General features: G+C 47.6%; 5 protein-coding genes across 5 annotated transcripts; 2 read left to right on the forward strand and 3 right to left on the reverse strand.

Annotated features, from left to right (window-relative positions):
- Positions 1 to 57: 57 nt before the first annotated feature.
- GCD1 (Translation initiation factor eIF-2B subunit gamma) lies at positions 58 to 1,677 on the reverse strand (the record flags this gene model as incomplete). The annotated part of the gene is made up of 2 exons (XM_064900451.1): positions 58 to 348; positions 409 to 1,677. 2 exons carry the CDS (start codon positions 1,675 to 1,677, stop codon positions 58 to 60), a joined length of 1,560 nt encoding a protein of 519 aa, XP_064753763.1.
- A 1,275-nt stretch (positions 1,678 to 2,952) lies between these two features.
- LTR64_006117 (uncharacterized protein) lies at positions 2,953 to 5,142 on the reverse strand (the record flags this gene model as incomplete). Its single annotated transcript, XM_064900452.1, has 1 exon — positions 2,953 to 5,142. The coding sequence occupies one exon, from the start codon at positions 5,140 to 5,142 to the stop codon at positions 2,953 to 2,955; it is 2,190 nt and encodes a 729-aa protein (XP_064753764.1).
- Positions 5,143 to 8,463: 3,321 nt separating this feature from the next.
- LTR64_006118 (uncharacterized protein) lies at positions 8,464 to 13,264 on the reverse strand (the record flags this gene model as incomplete). The annotated part of the gene is made up of 2 exons (XM_064900453.1): positions 8,464 to 13,028; positions 13,156 to 13,264. 2 exons carry the CDS (start codon positions 13,262 to 13,264, stop codon positions 8,464 to 8,466), a joined length of 4,674 nt encoding a protein of 1,557 aa, XP_064753765.1.
- A 3,247-nt stretch (positions 13,265 to 16,511) lies between these two features.
- LTR64_006119 (uncharacterized protein) lies at positions 16,512 to 17,129 on the forward strand (the record flags this gene model as incomplete). Its single annotated transcript, XM_064900454.1, has 2 exons — positions 16,512 to 16,712; positions 16,767 to 17,129. The coding sequence occupies 2 exons, from the start codon at positions 16,512 to 16,514 to the stop codon at positions 17,127 to 17,129; spliced, it is 564 nt and encodes a 187-aa protein (XP_064753766.1).
- A 3,669-nt stretch (positions 17,130 to 20,798) lies between these two features.
- On the forward strand, positions 20,799 to 21,678 carry LTR64_006120 (uncharacterized protein; the record flags this gene model as incomplete). The annotated part of the gene is made up of 6 exons (XM_064900455.1): positions 20,799 to 20,803; positions 20,887 to 21,280; positions 21,330 to 21,377; positions 21,428 to 21,460; positions 21,506 to 21,589; positions 21,637 to 21,678. 6 exons carry the CDS (start codon positions 20,799 to 20,801, stop codon positions 21,676 to 21,678), a joined length of 606 nt encoding a protein of 201 aa, XP_064753767.1.
- Between the last annotated feature and the right edge of the window lie 782 nt (positions 21,679 to 22,460).

Raw genomic sequence — 22,460 nt, forward strand, 5'->3', positions numbered from 1 at the left:
CTGCTGCGTAACACCATGATACTCTATCGCAGAAGGCTAAATGAAAACAAGACGACTCTACTCATCGTCATCATCCTCTTCTCCAAAGTCATCGCCTTCCTCGAAGCCACCCACCAAAAACTTCTCATTCTTCACATCGACACCCTCACCAACCACCATGCCATCCTGCACCTCACAATCCTTGAGTTTACTTCCCTTACCAATGACCGCTTTCTTGCCTATCACGCTTCCACTGATTACAGCCTTCTCTCCAATTTGCGCTCCGTCCATAATTACACAGTCTTGAATCCGTGCTCCGGCACCAATGGTGCAATTACTACCAATGCAGGATTGCTTGATTGTGCAGTGCTGATTTAGAGTCGTGTTAGACGCGATCAGACAATCTGCTGTGGATACGTTCAGACGAACCTGCTGTGGGGGTTGTGATGTAGGGTGGATCTTGGAGGGATGGGAGAATGGGCTGGGTGTTGTGGTTGATGAGATCTGGTCGTGTGATGGCAGTTTTGCGAGGAGTAGAGAGACGGAGAGTAGTAGTGGCGTTGAATCGACACGCCGTACAAGTGGCGCGGATGGTGCTGAGGAAAGCATAAAGCTTAGCATGGGTGGAAGGTGTGGTATAGATGAGTCTTGCTCGTTACCTTGGCCGTCTTCGTCGTCTTGTGTTGACTCGTCCGTTGTGGTCGATATCATGCTGTCTTCTGGATTCGTTCCTTGCACACGGGAAGCGAATTGTATGGGTTGTGATGGTTTGAGCTGCGTCGCATTTGGTACATGTTGTGTAATTTGTGTGCTGCTGAGTGATAATAGATCTATTTCTTCTTCAATGTTCTTGTTGCGAGATTCAGTACCCGTGCCATTTGTTGTGGGTGCCGATGCTTTCTTGAAGATCTTGTTGGCTCCAAATTGTGCTCTAAAGGTTGGTTTCCGCCACTCTGCCTTAGCCCAGGTACCGACCAGATCCTCGCTAATACTCTCGAAATCCTCGTTCTGCATTGCGAACTCCTTCACCCATTTCGGGAAAAAGTATATATGCGAATCGCGATATTGAGTCATGCATTTGACTGAGCCGTACCTTCGAAGAAGCGATTGTCGAATCCTCCAGGCCTTATTTTCTTCAGCTTCCTCGAATACTTCAGACATTGGAGTCGTCCAGACGAGCTTTCTCAGTCGCCCGTCAGGTAGCTCTGAAACTTTCTGCAATGGTGCTTTATGATAGGTATCGAGCGCAACCGTGCCCATGAAATCACATTCTTCCTTTTTGACACTTTCCTCTCTGTTGACCGTATTGTACCAGACGGAAAGCCCACCACGTCGTCCACTACCTTCTGCGCCGAGTCCAAACTGGTTCCGTGTCTTGAGTTGTGACTGAGTTCCGAAGTCGGCACCTGTACCAGCTATGCCAGCCATGCTTATCAGGTACGATTCTAATAGGGCGTCACCAGGTATATCGCATATCAGGTCGCATGGTAGAAGTAGAAAGTCTGATTTGATGACATTCTGCACTTCTGGAAGTCTTAGCAGCTCTGCTGTTGGTGTGTTGAATTCAAGGTCAGCAGGGGCTAAAAGATCGGGCTTTGGCGAAGGGAGAGCAGTAAGGTCTGGGTGTTGAGCCAAGGCAGCCTCTATCGGCTTCTTCGATGCAGGTGGTGTGATGATAGTGATATCTGTGACTCCCATTCGATAACACCAGTCTAGAGCATACCATACCATAGGCCGATTAGCGATTGATACTAGTGCTTTCGGGTACTCCGCTGGCACATTAGTGAAAGTACTGAGACCAATACCCGGGCCACATAGTATCAAGGCTTGAAAGCCGGTGTGAGCGGTCACAGCGTGCGGCATCGTCGAGGGTCGAGAGCCTAGCACTGGCGATTGAAGTACGATTGGTCTCGGTCGAGTTGCTCGTAGCGAGTAATTCGTGAAAGCTAGCTTCTGCAGAGGAGAGGGATGATAGACTGTCACCTCTGCCTCGTCTGGTAATTCTCTGAACAGTGACGGCGCTCTCGGAAGATATGGTAGGACTTGGCCAGAGACGCTGCCGTTGTATTCTACTTGTCGCGCTCCAAGGATAAGGCTGTGGATTTTGCGATGTCTCTGGACCGAAGTTTGTGGAGTCACACTTGAAGTGATTGTCTCGCTCTTTTGAATTCGTCGCTCAGGCTCGTAATCTCTACCTATGAGTCTGATATGCGACTGATTCTCCTTGCCAGTGTGTAGTTGCATGAACATGGAGTGATTTGAGATTGTAGGAGTCATGGTCGCGCTTTTCGTGGTAGGGATCCACTGTCATGCGTGCCAAGCCTGCAAATAGTCAAGAGGTACTGTCGATGAGCTGGCCATGTGGATTAATAGTTTGCTCGCAATAAACCACGTTAATTGGAAGAAGGTGTGAACTCTTTGAAGCATTAGAGATTGTGTATGAAGTAGCGTGCATCATTTGTTTACTGCGAGGATAGTGGCGGCACTTAAAATCAGAAGCACCATGACAGCACGAGGAAATGCAGAGCTAACATTATGACTCTACAACGTGATGGGTGTGTTGACTCGTCTAGAAATATCTACGTGAGCTACCGTAAAGCTAGGTCAGCAAGTAACCGCCGAAATGATAGCAAAGAATAATGCCAGCTTGTCAATCCGTGGTCGAACTCGAGCTTCAGCCAGATAACGACGGGCACATAGCACTCGTGGTTCAGAAGTCGAGCCCTATGCTCGTCGTACTAACCAGACTACATGAAGTTGTGCAGGGATTGTGAGGCAGTCGACAATATATTTCAAACACGAAAGTCCATGCATGGTTCATGACTCTGCCTTTGATCCGTGGTAATGCCATTATATACTCGCTCAGAACGCTACCAAAGCTGCTAGTGACAGTCAACTATATTTACCCTTTGAAACTGACCTGACCTTGACTAGGACACCGAGAGTGCAAAACAGCGCCAATACCAGTTATAGTCATGATTCGGCTTTCGGGCTTGATCCTCCGTCACTCATTTCTTGCTCAATGCTAGCACTATCGCGTTCACCAAGGTCGATGCTAAGGCATGAAGCGGGTGAAACTTCGTCAGATCGAAGGGCGGAGATAGGCAGTAATTCGGCAGCCAGTGAGATGGAATCCGTAGGAGACTCGGCAGGGATTGGTATCTCTGCTCGTTCTCGAAGAAGAACGTCGGTAGGAGACTCAACTACCACCTCTGTCGACTCCTTTTTGTTTAGTCCTGGAAAAGCCTCCAAATCAACGTTCACCGACTCAACTTGAGAGGAGAGTCGTGTGGATTCTGAGTCAGGTTCGAACAACTCCGTGACCTTCTCCAGCTCATCGGCCGTCAGAAACTCGAGCGCTGGAGTTGCTGCTTCGAAATGCGAGTCAACTTCATCCGTTGGCAGCGCTACAGGCTCCGATCGGTCATTGTCCATTCTCGACCCCTTCTCGCTCGAGTACGTCATAAATGAGGCATTAGGATCCCCAGAAGGCGTAGCGAAGACTGTGGTGGTGACATAGGATAGATTTGGCGGCTCAGGCGACATCGTCGCCTCTGAAGGTGCCACGGAAATAGACGGCTTTGTTGCTTGCGATAATGCATTGTCCTTCTTCGTATTCTGAATCGAAAAGACCAACACCAGCACGCTCAAAAACACGATGACAAGATTTTTCTGGTCGTTCCAGATTGTTTGCAGATGTCGTTGCATGAGTCTGGCGAAGCTCTCCTGTGGATCCACCTGAAACCGAGTGGCATCTTCACTACTGATACGGGCAGTCGACGGATGAGTGTGTTGCGTGGACTGATTGTTGTGATCACTTGCCTCATTGCGTGCAGTCGAGGGTGTAACAACCGGTTCTTCATTGACGAGTCCATCGATCTCTTGCTGCGATGGCATACTAGGAGTCTCCCCATATATCTCTCGCATACGTTCGTCGTGCCTTAGTTTTGCAGTGACGCTCCTGACTTTTCTGCTCTTCTTTTTAACCTCAATTGGCTCTTCCACGGGCTTTTCAGCCTCCTTTTTCGCATGTAGTGCTTTCAGCCGTTCTTCAACTTGATTCCTCACATCGTCAGGCATCCAGACGTCAATCTCAACATCCACCTTCTCCATCTCTGACCAAGCTGCTGCCCATGCATCTCCTCGCATGAGGCCGTTGGCTGCGAAGACTTTTACCCTCCATCGTCGTTCTTGATCTGCTTTGCAGCTTACTGCCTTGCCACAATCGGGACACTTTTCACCTGGCTCGTCCTCCCGAGGAAGGTCTCCGTCTGAGCCCTCGTCTGTACCATTTTGGCTTGAGCTTTCGAAACCACTGTCACTCCCGCCACTCTTTCTGCTGCCTAAGTAGTGTCCTTTTCTTATCCTTGGTCTCTCAAGCTCAAGTGTTTCGAGGAGCCTCTCTTCAAGCAGATCATAGTCCTCCCGAGGATGAGATATCAGTACTCCTCTCTGACATATCGCCGTGTTTTTGGCTACTTTGTCTTGCAGTATCTTCCACCTTTTCCTGTACTCTTCTGGGAGCACCGCCTCAAGGATCTCGTCAGATACCGAAGGACCGTCCGTAGCGAAAGCTGGAGGCAGAAGACTGCAATGCAGCAGTACCAAGGGAAACTCTTTCTTCAATTTTGTTGTGCTTTGCTGCCTCGGTGTTGCAGGACGAGAAGATCGCTTCGTAGGGGAGTAGTGGATAGAACCCGGACTTCCTACTCTATAGTAAGGACTCTTTCGTACTCCTGGACTGTCTCTTGAGCTAAGCGCGTCTGAGTCTGCATATTCTGATTCTAGCTGTAAAGCTCGAACACTACTCGAATGACGAAAGGCGGAGAGATGACCACCTCCAGGAGATGAATTGGCGCGAGTGAACGTTTGCATTCGGGCATTTGTGTGAGAGGGTACATCCTCGTTATCCGTAAGGAGCGTATTGTGTATCACCGAGGCCGGAAAGGATGAAATAGACGAAGTGCCAGATGTAGATCGCTTGGAGGGTTTGTGCTGGGAGAAGTAGTCATCTTTGCTATCTGCGCTCAAGTCTTGCTCATCGCTCGTGCTGAGAAGGTCGTGCAAGTGTGGAGAAAGTGCTCGTGCTCGTAAAGAATCCGGGGTTTGCTGCTCAAATGGCGACACATCGTCCTCAACTTCGCCCTTAGCTACGGTGGACATTGCTCATGAAGCTTCGTGGGTTCGAGTCAGAATATGCTTTCTAGATCGTCAAAGAGGCTCGAGTAACTCGAACATCGCTATCTGTGACAACTGAGCTGCACGATTGCTGCTCGAGCAGGATGTTGGCGACAAATCGCGCTAGTGTCGCTAGGGCAACGCGACGCTACGTTCTTGCCATAGAACGTGCACAGAAGCTCCTTCCTCAAGGACCTCTCTCTTTCTTTCACTTCAGCTATACTTCCATGTACGTTCTCGAGTCTACCGAAGATCAGATACCGATATTGCGAGAGCTCCCGATTCTCTCCACGACGGCGACCTAGCTGTGGACTGCATCCTGCGCATTTCTACCGACAATTTCGACCCTTAGATGTCCATTGAAGCTATGCCTCCCACTCTCGTGGCAAACGACACACCTTCGCTATACGGAACCGTCTTGAACTGTCTCAACAGACATTGAAATGGTTTGGCCAGGCTCTACGCTGGCGTTCTCCGCATCCCTAATCACTTCTGTGCTCGGAGAACCTCGGCCGTCACATCACGACACAATCATATTTTCCACACCGGGTTTCGACGCTAAAATTGTGTCGAAAACAACGCACACATCTCCATGGAGAGGTGGCCGAGTGGTTATGGCGCTAGTTTCAGGTTTCACCTGATGCTTTCAGCTCAATTGAGTCTACTAGTGGGTAATTCCGCGCGGGTTCGAAGTATGTATACCACAAACTATCGACATCAAATTTAAGCTAACTTGCCCATTCCCGCCCTCTTCATCTTTATATATCGCTCTTTTTATTTTTGCAATTTAGCTAGGCTGAAATATCTAAGAGGTAGGAAGAAGAACGATTATATTAATACTAGCTATATAGCTATCAAAAGTAGTTTCTACTCTTAGACTAGTTATAGATAAAAATAGTTATATTATATCTTAGTAGAGAAGTGTCAGGGTACTCCGTCCTGATCTATCTCAATTAGTCTATTCTATCTAATTACGTACCTCTGGTGTGACAGCGATTCATCGCCTGAAGGGCGATGCTAAGGAGCAGTCGACACGCAGTCTACTTATCTATCGTATCACGTGCCTTCCTTCCCCTCCAGGTCTCAACCTAGCCTAGTCTCTGTGACCGTAACAAGAAGAGAGAGTTTCTCTAGAAGTATTCTTATAGTACTTCGTAAGATACTAAATAGAGTCGCTAGTACTTAGCCTTATTAATTACTTTAAAGGCACTTTAGTAGTTACTTATTATAATAGCGAATATCCTTTATATATACGCATTTAGTGTCGGGGGACTCCATCCTGTTCTATCTCAATTAGTCTATTCTACCTAATTACGTACCTCTGGTGTGACAGCGATTCATCGCCTGAAGGGCGATGCTAAGGAGCGGTCGACACGTAGTCTACTTATCTACAGTATCACGTGCCTTTCTTCCCCGCCTGGTCTTAACCTAGCCTAGTCCCTATAACCGTAACATTTAGATATATATATATATCCTTCAATAAAAGTAGTTTTTACTATTAGACTAGTTATAGATAAAGTTAAGTATATTTTATTTAAAGTAATAAAAAGTCTTTAGTATTTAATAACTTTATTATATAATATACATTATATAATATATATATATTTATAAAGTTTAAAAAGCTAAGGCCTAGGCAAGAACCTTTACAAATCTAAAGTTTAAGAGGTAGAAAGTTTAGAAAGTTTAGAAAGTTTAGAAAGTTTAGAAAGTTTAACTCTATTAGAATTAAGCCTAGTCTTCGCCTTAGTAAAAAGGTCGCTAAAATATTACTAATATTAGTAATAGTTTAGAAGGCTTAGTAGATAAGGTTATTATACCGCTAGGTGTAGTCTCTACGCACGATTATAGTACTTAATAATAGTAGAATATAGATCTTAAACTCTATATCTTACGGAGATCTTACGTTGTATACTTAAGCACCGTGCACGTGTTCGCGTGCGCGAGGGAGATTTACTTAGCTTCGCCATCGATCCTGGCAACGCCATGCTCTGCCTGACAAATTGTGGCTTCGCCATAGATTCACCTCACAAAAGTCGGTCTTCCCATGTTCAAGCCTAATATTACTTACTCTGGGAAGTAATCGATACAGAAGACATGGCGAGGCCATCCTACCACCATGAGAGGGATACTCAACAAGTCTCTCTATGCAATGCGAATTCTTCTCTTTGCATCAACCATAGGTATTAGTATGCACAAGAGGAATATTGAGGGTGGACCATCATCCGATCTCTAGTGAAGGAAGTACTACAAAGTGTGCACCGTCACTCAGTGAGGGCAGAAAATCTTCTGTATTTTGTGTACCAACTAAAAACATGTTACTATGTCTCACCACGAAAGCTTTTCCCTTCTCGCTGTTATACTATTTCTACGTGCAAAGTTCACTATCCACTTCAACCGAATCTACGCTATGGCGACCGGTACTCCTATCTTTCTACCCAACGCAATCCCTCCTACTATTGTCCTATCCACTCGAACTAAGAATAGCGATATACCAGATCAACTTTTCCTACACCTTCTTCCTGGACAAACTACATTCTGCGTCATCCATGTGTTCGAGGACTCAGAGTATAAATGGGTGGAAATGATTAACAGCTACCGACAAATTGGAACTCCATACACTCTGGTCGTTAGTGGTAAGCTTCGAGAAAGTCGAGGTAATGGAGATCCCTACGTTTACGTAGGAGAAATGACTTCCTGGCCAACCCACGTTGGTATGAATTACATGTCTCGGAGTACCTACAACACGATCCAGACTTCAGTATCGTCAAACTCAACAACAAGCCCATCACTAAAGGGAACGCCCTCCTACGCCGATTCTTCCACTAAACAGTCATCAGCATAAGGCTCGACCATCCGAATGCTTTACTGCGAGAACACGAAAAATTCGCATAGTTGATCAAAGAGTTTCAGTACGAAGAGGAGATATTACATAGTCAGCCGAAGATGTTCGAATGCATAACTATGATAGACCAACAAACGGTTCGAGGCGAGAAAGCAGAAGGAGTATAGTAGCAGTTATGCGGGTTGTTCAGCGAAACTAAGAAGACGACATGCTTATTGTGTGTGCAGCAGCAGACTACGTGTAATGTCAATAGCTGGCAGTTCATTTTCTATGGATTGGCCAGCATTTCATAGTGGCCCTGCCATCATTTTGCTGGCCGTCCCACAGTATTCAGCAATAACATCAACCTGCCTCATTGCTTTCCTCGCCACGATTCGCGTCTACAATACAGGTCAATCTGTGTCATGATGCCCGCACCCCGATCACACTGACTCTGACTTGTAGCATTCAACCATGGAGACTCCTTACTCGATCCTATTCTTTGCAACCTTGTTCTTTCGTTGACCGCCTCTCTTTCCTCTTCGTCCTCGTCGCGAAGACGAACCAGTAGATTCATCGGTACTCCCTCCCACAGAACTTTCCAACTCATGTATCTTCTTGTCTTGGCTGCTGCGCGCCTGCTGCGTAGTTGATGAAGTCTCTTTCGGTAGAGGAGTTGGTGATTGCTTTTGGTCATCTGCATCACTGATATCGTCGATGTCGATAACATCTTCCGTCTGCATATCGCCTACTCCTGCCTGAGCCTCTCTAAGAATATCCATCTTCAACTTCTTGTGCGATGGTTGCTCCTGGTCCTGCTCCTTTGAGTCTGGAGAGTGGCTTCTTCTTCGCGTCGGGGTCTCATCAGGGATGCGACCAACACTGACTGGATCTGGTATCTCAATTTCACCGTCTAGCATTCTCCTGTACTTGGTGCTCGTCGCATGATCAACCGGGTATATGTTAAGTCTAGCAAGTGTGATCTCCGCCTCGATCAGCTGTTTCAGAGTCTTTAATGCGTTTGACCGTACGTGCTCGTCCAGTAGTTGTGATGTCTGCTTATCTGACTTCCAGACCTGTCCACGGAGCTTGTCCCAAAGAACATGATGTGAACCATCAGGATGACGAACAGCTGCGGTTCTAATCTTCTGCGCTACCTCAGACTTCCGATAGTGACCATCCTTGTTGTGCTGTACCCGTACGTGGAGATCCTTAGTATGGTCCTCATTATCAGCGTCCTTGTAGCCAATGATCACGTTAACAGACTTCTTGCCGACTGGGATGAATCCTTCATCAGGTGTGGTATACTTTAGGTCGTACCGCAATTTACGACCAAAGTTCCATCGACTGAGGTTCTGCTCCAGGTGTTGGTCGACTTCATCCAGTTTCATCACTGCACCGTGGACTTGACTGTCTCGTAGCGGGAGTACAATCTTGCCGGCACCTTTGTACTCTTTCATTAGGCGACACCATTCGTAATAGGTCACCCACCGAGCGCCAAACTCTGCCCCTTGACCCCAATGGCTAGCATGATCATCGTACAATGCAGAAGTTCTGAACTTTCCTTCTTGTATCTCACGAGAAACCTGGGAAACAACGTGGCAACCATGTGCGTCAATGTACACCCGAATGTAGGCTAAGAATGGGTGCTTGACGCCATCATAATCCTTGCATAAACAGATTAGAACCTTGGCTTTACCAGCGTATCTGAAGTCTTTCTCCATCACCACTTGCTCTGGTTTCCAACAATCTCGATCCAATGCTTCCTGGACTTCGCGGTATATTGCCTCAGAGAATCTTGGGCGAATGAAGGACGTGTTCTTCACTGTAGCAGGCGTAGCCTTGTTGTTTGTTGAAGTCTTGGATGGCGTTGCTTGCTCAACCTCCTCAGTTGTAGTTGCGACTCTGGTATGGCTTGGGAGCAGTGCTCTAGCGGCAATACCTTGGAAGTGATTCATTGCCGTTGGCACTGTTTCTGAGATGTTGTTGTTGTAGATGAACAATATCTGGGGCTGGTTCATGTTCTTTCCCTGACCTTCTGCGACAGGCAGCAGATGTGGAGTGTCGTCGGGTGTAAGCCATCCGACCTGAACGAGGAGGTCATGATGCCGTAGCATGTAGGACGTAAGGACCGATGCACCAATATCGACAAGTAAGTTCGAGTCTGCTTGCGCACCTACTGTGTTTCTCACGTTCTGGTGTACGGGTCGATTGAATTCTTTCTGAAGTTGTGCTGCTTCGATGGCAGGAAATTCTGCGCCTAAACCATTGAGACTCTTCATACTGAGGATCATAGCATGAAAAACGCAAAGCAATTCAGTTGCGGGGGTGTTCAGAAGTTTGGGATGCTTGTAACTTCCATAGATCTGCCAATAAACCTCGATGTCATCGGCGATCTTAGCTTGTGCTTGTGCGCTTGGTGGCTTGTATCCGAAAGGTTTTGTGATGTCAGGTATTTCAACGGCCTGCTCGACATCCTTCCAGTCACTATTGATGTTGTCTTTGGCAAAACGAGGATTGATACTCGACCTAGTCGGCTTCTTGGTGGCCTGGCCAGTATTTGTAGAGGGTGTGGCTGCTGCTACAGCATTCGTCTTCTGGTAATTCTTGTCACCGAAGCGTACTTCCCTCAACTTCTTGGGTTTCATGTTCATTTCGCTATCTGTAGGAGGTTCGGTCTCTGAAAGTGCATCAGTCTTGTAACCATCGTAATTCCTTCGGCGACGTGGTTTTCTGGTCTGATCCTTCACCAAATCACGGTAATCAGGTCCTTTCTCGTCTTCAGATGATGATTCGGACGGTGGTGATGCCAGCTTTCTCGAGCTCGTAGTAGTCTTCTTTTTGCCAGTAGGTTGTTTGCGCTGAGTACCATCATCGTCAGAACTGTTATCTGCATCGGAGCCAGAGTCGCGTGCAGCGTGCTTTCGTGGACGGCCTGGCTTGCTTTTGCAAGAATCAATCCATTTTTGGACAAGTTCCATCGCTTCTTCCTCCAGATTATACTCCTCATCGAGCTCGTGTGCTTGGCGAAACCGCTTGCTCAGATCCGCTGGAGCTGTGTGTGGACGAGGACCTTTGGGCTTCTTAGCTTTATCCCAAGCTTTCTGTTGACTTGCCCACTTCGCCTTCACTGTGGACTTAGCGTGCTCAACAAGGTCATCTTCCTCTTTCAATCCAGATATCTTCTTGAGAGCCATAAGCTTCTGTTCTGGAATGTTTGCCAACTCGATGACAGGTTCGCTACGCCGCCCAGCATACTGCACAGGTATGGCCTCTTCCTCTTCCAGTCGCTCTTCTTCACGAATGAAAAGCCAAAGTTGTTGAAGAGATTCAACTGTGCTTTGAGCTCGCACGATAGAATTGGGATGAAACAGGTTCATATAGCCTTCCCTCATGATACGGCGAATGACAGCGTACTCGCTACGTCTTCGCTCGTATCGCCAGTTCGTGAACTCTTCGATCACACGTTTGTGCTCCGTATCATCGAGATTCTGAAATCGTGCAAGAAATGCTGCCTCTTGTTCGGTTCGATACTCTGGGTCCTCCATAGATCTTGTGAAGATCACCTCATCGATGCCGAGGAAAGATTTCGTGACAGAATCTCGTAGCTTGGTCTCGGTAACTGCTGGCACCATCTCAGCATCGTTACCATAGGGAACAATAACCTTTTTGATCCCACCAGTTTTCGCAACCTTCCGTTTCTGTGTTCGTGCTAGGACGCTGACAATGCCAACATGTAGGCTGACTCGAGGTCGCTCGTAAGTCTTTGGTGGTGGTTTCAGCTCCCTGGCGTTGGGTGGGAGCTGATAGTCGGCATGATAAGGGTGCAGGCAAATGTCGTACCGGCGAGGCGCGAAACGAAAGAAATATGTATTCTTCCATACGAACGGCTTTGGTGGTTTGGACTCTTCTGCAGTGCGTTGCTTTGCCCGAGCGACCGATTCTCTTGGTCGGCTCTTGCTGATGGTCTGTAATGCCCGCGATGATCGTGGCGTGGCTATAGATCTCTGCTGATTCGTGGATGGTCTTCGTCCTCGAAAGGGCAGAGGATTTGCTGGTGTTACCACAATTTCATCGTCCACATCCATGAGATCTGCTGCCGCCTTTGAGTCAATCTCCCCTCCAGCATCTTGCTCTGACTCTACATCTGAATCAGAAACAGCATCTCCCATGTACTCATCATCAGATGCGTCTTCTGCTTCAGATTCTACATCATCCTCGGTGGTTTCGGGAGGTGCATACGAGCCAGGAGTCGTCTTTCGTTTGAGAAGGCCTTTGGTATGATGAGGAGTCGATGGCTGTTCCTTAGCAGATTGCGAGCGGGTTTTTGTGCGCTGCGAAGTGGCAGTCGCTTGTTTTCGTGGTGCGGTCACTGGGTCTTCTGTCGGCTTGACCATCTCATCGCCACTGGAGACTGCTATCTCGTCGCCGCTAGAGACCGCATGGACAGATACGCCATCTCCTTCTCCGGAGTCATCCTCACTGGAAGCATCATGTTGATGAGCTGTGGACATGCCATCATCAGTCTTTGCGGACGTTCTCTTGACTGGTTGCTCACTACCTGCGTCGGCTAATCTTGAGAGGTCGACCTCATCACCACTATCAAGTGGATCGGGTTGAGTGTCTTGTGCAGCAGGCTGCTGTTCTTCATCCTCGACGGCATCGGAGTCATAGTTTCCTGCAGTATCAGCAGCTAATGGTTGAGTATTTGCTGACGTCTCTACTGCCTCTTCCGTATCAGTTTTTCGGTCAGTTTTGGACTTGCTAGGGGACACCTTCTTGCGCTTCTTGAGGGACTCGTGGACCTGCTGGAGTTTTGCTAGAAGCTTGTTGTTCTTCTTTCTGCTGTTACCGCGCGAGGATGGGGGAGTGGATAAGCCATGTTTTGTCTTTCGCTTCTCGTTGCTTCGACTACTGGGCGTTCTACCCTGACCAGAGCCTCTTCTTGGAGTAGGCGTCATGCCTTCAGAACGTAAGAACTGGGATATGGGAATGAGATACGCAGGCTCGTGGGTGTCTCGATTCGTACTTGATCTGAACGAGAATGGATCTGTACGTGTAAACCATAGATGGTGAAGATACATTGACGGCGCTTCAACGTTGATCGCTAGTTGTTAGTGACAATTCGTGCCAAGGCTGTTCTTTTGCTACCATGTTTGAACAAAGTACTTCTATACCAAGTCTGGACAGGCAGGTTGCCTGCTCAAATTCTCTAGGTACAGCGTTTGCTGGACTCATGTTCAAGCTATGTTTTTTGAGTTCCATGTCGACCTTGTTACCAGACATGTTTGCATGAGATCGAGATCCTGTTATTTTGGCGACTGGGTAGATAGTCATTAGTTCGCAGTAGTGAGTTGTACATTCTTGGGTGGTCTTGAGGAAGGAGCTATGGCAGCTCCTTCCCTCGGAAACTTCGTGCTCACCGCACAATGGATTTGGGACGAATAGCTGTATTCCCTTCTCGTACGACTGTTGACGAGGTTGATTGTCCAGTAAGCATAACGATGGCGTCCTCATATGAAGAGAAGTTACTACAACTCGTCGAGGACATTGAGCAATTTCGTTTAGCTGGAGATGAGAGCATCAACAGCACCGAACACGATATCGAAGACCAAGATGCAAGCAACTTCGATATACCTAGACCATTCATCCTTCAAGACTCTACCTTACAGCCTTCGACGCCAGCAAGAACATCTATACCATCTGTCGTTAACTCTACTTCTTCCTCCTCCTCTACGTCGTCGACTCCGTCTTCGTTGCTTACATCGGTCTCCAGCGTATCTTCCGTGCCTTCCGAGATCCCGAGTACCGAAGAGAATATCTTACCTACCCCATGGGAGCAATGGTTGCCACCGAAGAGTTCGAAATTGTGGGAAAATGCAAAGGGACAATATGCGGAGACGGCGGGGCCAGGACTTGTAGACATGCAGCCTGGTAAGACCAATCAAGAGCACAACGCCACAACATTTGATGTGTCGACTCAAACCCTGGCAAAGCCACAGTTCAGCTGCCCCTGAGCACAGCATCATCACAATGCCATATACTCTAAGCCTAACTAGTTGTTATCTGCCCTACACTATTCCATCCATCTTCCTAGCTAACAATACCCTTTATGCATTGATATGATATCTGACAAGACGTGGAAGCTGATACTATATTATTATAGCGGTGTTAGAACAACGTAAGCAGAAGATGCGAAGGATTGCCCGAGCTTTCGTCGACGAGCTTCTGCAATTTACTTTATCCTTCAACGTTTTCTCAGACTTACCAATGGAAGGAGCACCAGTCTCCCTTTTTGCCGCTGCATTTCTTAGCCGCGTAGACCGCGATCTATGGGAAAATTATATCCTCAGCACACTGACCGATGAATTCATATATATAGTAATGGCGGAGGATTTTAAACCCGAGCATCTACTACATTTACCAAAGGTACTTAAGGATGACGTTGAGTGGGGAGCGTACATGGACCTATTTACCAATACAATGGGTTTCGTTGTTGCATAGTATGCTGGCTCCGCCACTAGTGTTGGCCTTCCCGGGAGTAGACCAGCAGGTCTCATTGGCAGAATCCTCTCTTACTTCCAAGACTTGTCGAGAGAAGGTAAGTTCGAACACGAGAGGTATCTACGTGGGGTTAGAGAAGGTCTCCGACCTAACTTCGTTCGTGTGGCAAAAGTACAGCCTCAATATGCCCACCTTCACCGATGCTACTGCTTTGGCCTCGAAGCATTTGTGCAGGTAATCACGAGTTTTAACGTGGTAGAGAGCTGGACAAGTCATTGGCGAACACCAGGTGTCGCCAATTGGGTCAAGAAGTTTCGGAGCCGCCATGGTATAATCGAGTTCAACGACGTTCGAGGCTTGAATGTGGTCCTGCCATTGAAAGCAGGCATTCCAAGGGACACAAGGTTTGACAGCAATACACCAAGAAAATGCTGCAATCCAGTCGCTAACTGTCCTGTCACTGAATCACCATGCTGGTCACCCCTTCGAAAAGGAGAGTTCATGAGCATGGAATGCCTCTGTATGACCTGTTTCAGATACCATCATCACATGGGCTTTCACCGTCGGCAGAAGATCATCGATAGACTAGAGTCAAAGAAGACTGCAGTCCACTGCTGGTGGTGTTACAGACAATTGCCGCCTGTGGGAGTTCCTGATAGGATAAAAGTTATTCCTGAGCTCGGCAACGCCGTTCTTTGTCGAAACTGCCATTTGAAGCAATGGGAGAAGGAGGGAATCCTGATACCTATAGCAGGTGTCCACTTTACAGCAGATGAGTTCATGTGTGAAGGCAAGGGATGCCAGTTACCAGACAAGTCCCAAGCTCGGATGTGGTGTTTCTACAAGAAAAATGGACGTCTATATTGCGAGCATTGCCTGATCGTCGTCAACCCGGATTCGAATAATAAGGTCAGGCTAAAGAAACTCGACAAAGAAGGGAAACAGCCACATGCGGTAGAGAAAGCTGATTGTGGGACTTGGAACAAGCCAGGCTTCTTACTATGGTGTAAGAGAAAGTTCGGTATAACAGTTGAGACCGTCTCGGATGTGATTCGTCTTCATGAAGGGGTCTACGATATCGACGAGGAGGCAAGAGATAAGTTCTGCAACGAGATACGAGAGGAGATTCGAACGCAACGTACAAAGTCAAAAAAAATTGTAACGAGTGAAGACGAGAACGAGCCAGCAGAATATCTGGTGAGGAAGACGAGAAAGTTTGGTAAGGAGAAGACGGAGCAGCTGAGAAAGCAGGCAAAATTGAGCTTTACTTAGGTAATAAGATGGAACGATCACGTCGAGCAAAGTATGTAAGTGCCTGAGAGCAACTACAACGGATTGCCCTAGAAATGTGAATATGGATTAGGCTGTGTATATAGATACTAGTGTAGAGGTATTCTGAATATATCGATATCTAATCGACCCGAGCAGACTCGTGACGGTGATAATTGTACCTTGCAGCGGTGCGACTTGCGTGGTGCGTGTGTGGTAAGCGCACATGTCAATGGCGAGCCCATGGTGCGTGTGTATTACGTCGTGAAAAACATGGCCTTACCATGGTTTTGACATTGAAATTCTAGAATCCGTGGCAAGGCCATGTTTTCGGTTAATAGGACCTCCGCAGATTCCCAGTCTACCTCGAACATCATATAGCAAGAGAATAAGGACAGCATCATATGTACATTCTTCACGACGGTAGATTACGTGTGAACATGCATCATGGCTTAGGTCCGAGGGAAAGCCTTTGTTAGTAACGCTCCAAGATCTAACTAAAGGAATCTTTCTATGCTTTTAAGTGTAAGTACTATTTACTGTTTATTCACACTTTCACTGACGCAGCTCATAGCAGGATGACACTGGCAGGTAGCACTGAGTGCAAACACTCTCTGCGATCTGTCACCAGAGCAGTCGCGATTATGACTTACTTTCTCGACTGGTTCATTGATGATATTCACTCCACCTTCTTCGCCAGCAACTTGAAAAGGAACAGGCCTAGACTGGACTCCTTCGGCTCCTATCAATAGATGATACAATGCAGTCGAATCGAAACCACGAATCACCATTGGCGCGAGCTCAGACCCTAAGCAATCGAGAACGAAGAGATGCTTTGTTGCAAGGATTCAGAGAGCGCATCCAGTATTTAGGGAGGGTGTCGACCGACCCTGACATGCGGCGACCGCATATGGCTGCACTGGTATGCCAGTACATTCCGGCTCTAGAAGACATTGGAGTGGTAAGTGGACTTCCTCACAATGTATCTCGGACAAAGTATTGAATTCATCGGCAGAAACGAGAGGAAATCAGTGCTCTTGTTCAGAGGCTCGAGTACTATAGCATCAACGATATCGGCCAGCTTGCCAAGAGATTTGTCGACGCCTTCTACCTTCTCAAGGACAGACCGTACTTGATTGAGCAACCCTCGATTCCTGGCGGCTCTTGGATTCAGGCCATTTCCAGGGTGGAGTCCTTACTTCGAAGGACCGTAAGTGACAGCATCTTGCTGAGGGTGGGTCGAAGCCCCCAAAATCGACACCAAGATGAGTTCGAACTGCGGGAGTTTTCAGAAGATGCGGGTTTACTGCAAGCGAAAGAGCTGATAGACGAGGAGGAACAGGATTGGCTGATGGTGGAGCGGAAGGAGGAAACTTGAAGAAGAAATCACTTGGAAGTAAATCTAGAACGACCTGTCATCCTGTCAGCGATGAATCAGAGACAGCAACCACATTGCACGTGTCAGGCGTCGCTTCCGGGCGGTCTCCTGGCAAGAGAAGGTGCGTCTACTCGCTTGCGAAGAGGTAGTTCCTGCCTTTCCATTCGGACCAAACAAGTTATTATAAGACTAGTCGTGATTGTTTCCGATATTTTTGAGGTGTCCACGAAGTATCTCTCGTGTTTCCTTCAACTGTAATCGTGGTAGACGTTTCATAACTTTGGAGGTTGAGTGTCTCTCCATTGTATCATCTCAGCACGCGGTTCAAACGTATGGCCAATGGCACTGGCACAATATTGGACGAGGATGGTAAAGAGCAAGTCAGGGGCTGCCGTGTCGTTGAACGTGCTAGCTTCCAGAGTCTGGGCGTTCGTAGGAGGAAGAAACCCATGGCTGAACTGATAAGCCTGGAATACATTCGTCCACAGGGAGTGGCTCGATGACCGGTCAGCTCGTGTTCTGCCGGTTCGTGCCAAGTTGGGTCGAAAAGTTGTGCACCAACCAAGCGACGTGGCGCCCAAGCACATCCGGTTTCGTACAGGTATTTCTACAGATTGAGAGCATGTGGTCCATTGGAAACGTCGAAGGACTTTTGATTCTCGAAGCCTGACCTGAGTAGTCGAGGGTGGAGGTCGCCAGCTGAGACGCTCTGATGTGGGCCTCGTTCACATACCTGTGAAGGAGGAAACAATACGTGGTTGTGATTCGTCAGGTCACCAACTAAAAAACACAACTGTGCTGCTCGGTAGATAAGCGAGGAAGCAAACTAAGGTTGGAAAGCTATGCACGTTTTCGGCCAGAAAGAACGAGTTGATCTGCAGCCCCATCACGCTAGACTCTCAACGTGGTCGGTATCAAGATAAGATACTGACGAGCGGTGACACTCTGCGCGTGAACGAGGTAGCTAATTCTCTACAACGTGAGATTTTTTTCAACTAACATTAAAGACTTTATGCGCGGGAATTGTGGAAGGATATAAGCGTCCATGTCTTTTTGTGAAGTATGAGGTAACGTGGACATACAGTAGTAAAATGCGAAACGTGTCAGAGTAAGCTTACTAAAGTCAATCCGGAAAAGTAATTGCTAGATCTCGGGCTAGCCTCATCACCAGCTGAGCCCTAGTCTCGGAACCCTGGTACTAGCGGAGCGTCCGAGCATGGATTAATCTCGCGTGGTATGTGGACAAAGAAAAGATAATATGTCGGGAGAGTCACACAGATTGAAGACCTGGAAGACCATCTGTGAGTTCTTCTCTTCTACTCTCGTAGACTGTTTCTGTCGAGAATCTGAGTATCAATCCTCGACACCATGTCTTTCTTGCAGCTGCCAACCGAGATCAGGCTCCAGATCTATGCACAACTCTTTGGGGGTGGCACAGTCCACGTTGATGGTGGCCGGCAAGATATTGGCGAGGTAGAGGAACCCGACATGTTTCCCGCGAACACAGAAACGTCTCGTCCACAATATCGAGGAGCACAACTGCTCCGAACTTGTAAAGCCATACTCTTTGAAGCTCGACCAGTCCTTTACAGACACACCATTTTTCGAACGTCCTTTCAAGCTTTTGCTGGTAGGTTACCAGTCCGTGTAACTAGTGGTAATCCCAGTTATCAGCACATCAAGCATTTGGAATGGCAGCTGAATTGTGATCTGTTGAAGAAGTTCAGTGTGAGTGACGTTGAAGTCACGGCTCAAGATGTCAGAAATCTTCAGACTGTCAAGCTCACCTGTCAAGCTGAAAACTGGAAGGATTCTTACTGTGGGGCGTGGTGTGATAGAGAAACTTTTGTGAGAGGTAGGCAACAAGTGGTCGAATTTGCCCAGCTACTACAATCGAGGATGGGCGACGGAAAGCGCGTGGTGACTTTGGTAGAGGATACGAAATATTTATCGAGAGGTCGAGTCGTTATGAGACTGTTCTTGGGCAAGTCAGCAAAGAGATACGATGTAAGCGCCGTTGTTGTGCAGATTTCCGAGAGCAAAAGCTGACATGTAATAGGAACTCGTCATAAGTCAGTAACAAACTTCTCACTAGACAAGATCAGCAAGCTTGCTCAATCCGCAACATCTTTGAAAGAGCTTTATGCCCCGAGTGTCCACGCTGCAGTGGGTCAAGTCAAATGTCGGACCCAGAGAATCGTCACGCATTGCATCGAGGAACCCGTTAGTCCTTGAGACATGCACAATTCCATGCGAACAACAGGTACGGAGGCGTTTTCAGGGTTGTGTGACAGTCAATGGCGCGCTCATCAAAGCATAGGGAGATGTTATGCAATGAAGGCTCGACGAGAAAAGAGAGTGTTCGGGTAAGAGATCAACGAGAGTAACAGGAAGTCGTGGTTGTGATTAGCTACCTTTCGTAACCGCGGTTGCGGTCGCAAAAGGAAAGCGACCACCGACTTGCAGGCGGCCAATGCTGATCACGTGGATTCGTGCCTTACTTGTTTCTCCTCGCTCCTTCTGTCAACGCTCCTTCTGTCAGTACCTCCAAAGGCTGCACTTTCCCGACAGCTTTAGCTACTGCTGTACAGCCGCATGATTGTAACCGTGTTCTTTTGCAAGAAACAGATCGAGTTTTACTAGATGCTCAGTACTCGTCCTAAATACTAGGCACGACTACGAGACAATCGTCGGGCTGCCTCGGTCAACGTCCAGCACTACGCGAAGACTCTGTTCTTGTAAAGCACATACATGTTATGCTCCACGTCATACCAGCCTACAGTATTACACCTGCCATCACCACAGCTTCTCATCGAGGACGACTAGAACAGTTACTTATCTGGCAAAGCACAATACTATTGGTTCGGTATTGATGTTAGATCGATCAAGCTCCAAAAGGTCAAGTGGTTTACAAGACTACTGCTGGCCGTCTAACCCTGATCCTGCGTCAGTCCTCCACGGTTTCCCCTCTTTCTGGTTCGGGTGCTGGTAAACCGTTGCTGCATGATGATCATCATGACATTGGCTCGCTGCTTAGTACAACACGTAGGTACTATTGCATGGTAGCAGAATCTCGTGTCGCGCCCATGGTACATGGTAGAGCTTCAGCCCTTTCCACCTATGTACTGCCTCCTACCCCGCAACATGGACGAGGTACACCTGTGCAATCGAGACAAGTGCATTTGATGTGTATGGCTTGTGACCGGGTGAATATCAGAAGATCCGTTCCCTGATCAGCTGTATCTGGCCCGATATTCACATTACTGCAAGGTTTATTCTCATGAAACCACTTTATCTTTCGTCTTGAGCTCTGTCATGATGCAGTGTTGACGAAAGAACTGCTGTTGATAGCAGATATCATACCTCATGCTTCGAATACTAACTGATTGAAGGCTGATTGGCGAGCTTGGATGCTCTTGTGTCTGGATCTTCGTCCTACACTGCAGTGCTCTCGGTTAGCTCTGACCAACAAACAACATATATAATTTGTTCTACAAGGCATCACCTGTTCCAGCAAATTGTGCGACTGGACCATTGAGCTCCCGAGCAACTGTCTGGTTATTGCTTGTTGGTCGAATTGCCGGATGACCTTCACTGCGCCTATCTACAATGTCGCTGGCACCTTGCCTGAGTCCTGACTACACCTAATCAATACTCCGCTTGACCAGCATGTCGTAAGTTGTCCTTGTTGCACATACCTTATGCAAGATCTTGGGCTTTGGTTTCGTTTCGTTTACAGCTACTGAACTGATCATAGTACACCACCTCCTGCGAAACGTCCTAGAACTATTAACTCAGGCCCGTTATCACCTTCGAGGTCGACTGAAGGATCTGTACCTGCTCAGATTTCTAGCAAGCCTTCGACTACTTTTAACACTATACCCCCACCAACATCCTCTATCCTGAACCCACGTAAAAGAGCAGCTTCTCGAAGTCCAGCAGCCGAGCCAAAGCCCCTCAATGTAAAACCACCGCCAACTACGTCAACAGCTGAACGAGAGGCTTCTACAAGCTTGTCAATTCCAGCATTGCTATCTGAAGATAGTGGAAAGAAACGTGGTACCAGGACCAATACACCTTGGACAGCAGTAGAGGAGCAGAGACTGAAACACATGCGCGATGCTGGCAATACATGGAGCGAGATAGCTAAGGTCAGGCTTAACTCGTTTGCCGAGGATCTATGTGCTGATACCAGCACAGCAATTTCCAAATCGAACTGAGGGAAGCGTCAAGAAGCATTGGTACAAGGTAAGTAGGGTGCTCTCACAATACAGAAACAATTCTGATCTGGTGTCCAGGACATGCACTACGCAGAGTTTGCTGAGGATGAGGTACGTTATACCCACAACTGTTCGAACCAAGTTGATATCTGTCAGACCAAAGCACTATTGGACGCGATCAAGGAATACGAGGCAAATAAATGGAAAGTAATAGGTGCGAAACTAGGTAAACCAGCCAAGGTGAGGAGTGTCTTCTAACACTAAGTTCGAAGTTGACGTTCTTCTAGGCTTGCGAGCAGTTTGCGAAGGATCATTTCAAGACCCCCTAATCATTATCACATCTTTACACGATTTAGCGAGGCGTTACGGTGGAAAGCTGGGCCACTTATTGCAGCAAATTTCGTTGCTCATTAGTGAGAGCATTTCTTAGCTCTATCAAACAACTTCAACAACGTTCATGTACCTTGTGGCCGAGTATCGGTGTCGACAGCAGGCACCACGTGGTCCTATCAAACACGAGCTTGGTCGCATGGTGAAGAAGTCACGGTCAGACTCACTATGGCAATGTGGTCTGCAGATGACAGTCTACTGGGCTTGATTGAGAAACGTTTAGTCATACCATTCGGAGTCGAGTGTCACGCTTACTGAGCTCGTTATAATCTCCTACTCCCCGAGTCCATAGAAACGACCGTTGATTCAAACCCCACCACGATCGTTCTGACCAATCGGAGCACGAAAAGACACATCAAAGTTCTTCACTTCCAGTCACAAGGAAAAGCTATTCGTCCTCCATCCTCCCCACTACTGTAATTCTTTCGCGCTCGAGTTGCAGCCAATTCTGGCTGCTAACTTTTGTGCACCATGCTACCAATGCTTTTGTGTCGCAATCGCGTATCTCGTCCTCCGTACCTCTCTTCCAGTTCAGTACTTCAGCTATCTCCTTTCCTCAAGACATACGTTCTCTAAGAGGCAGCTCAAGATAAGGACGATCTCATCTCTAGTCCAAGTCTGTTCTGCCACATCTTCCGTACGTGACTTGATGTTGTTAACGGAAAGTCGTACAGTTGGATACTTGCATGAACAGGTGTTTGTCCGCATTTTGGCCAGCAGG

This window comes from Lithohypha guttulata, assembly GCF_036872675.1.
Source record: "Lithohypha guttulata strain CCFEE 5908 chromosome Unknown scaffold_4, whole genome shotgun sequence".
Taxonomy (NCBI): Eukaryota; Fungi; Ascomycota; class Eurotiomycetes; order Chaetothyriales; family Trichomeriaceae; genus Lithohypha; species Lithohypha guttulata.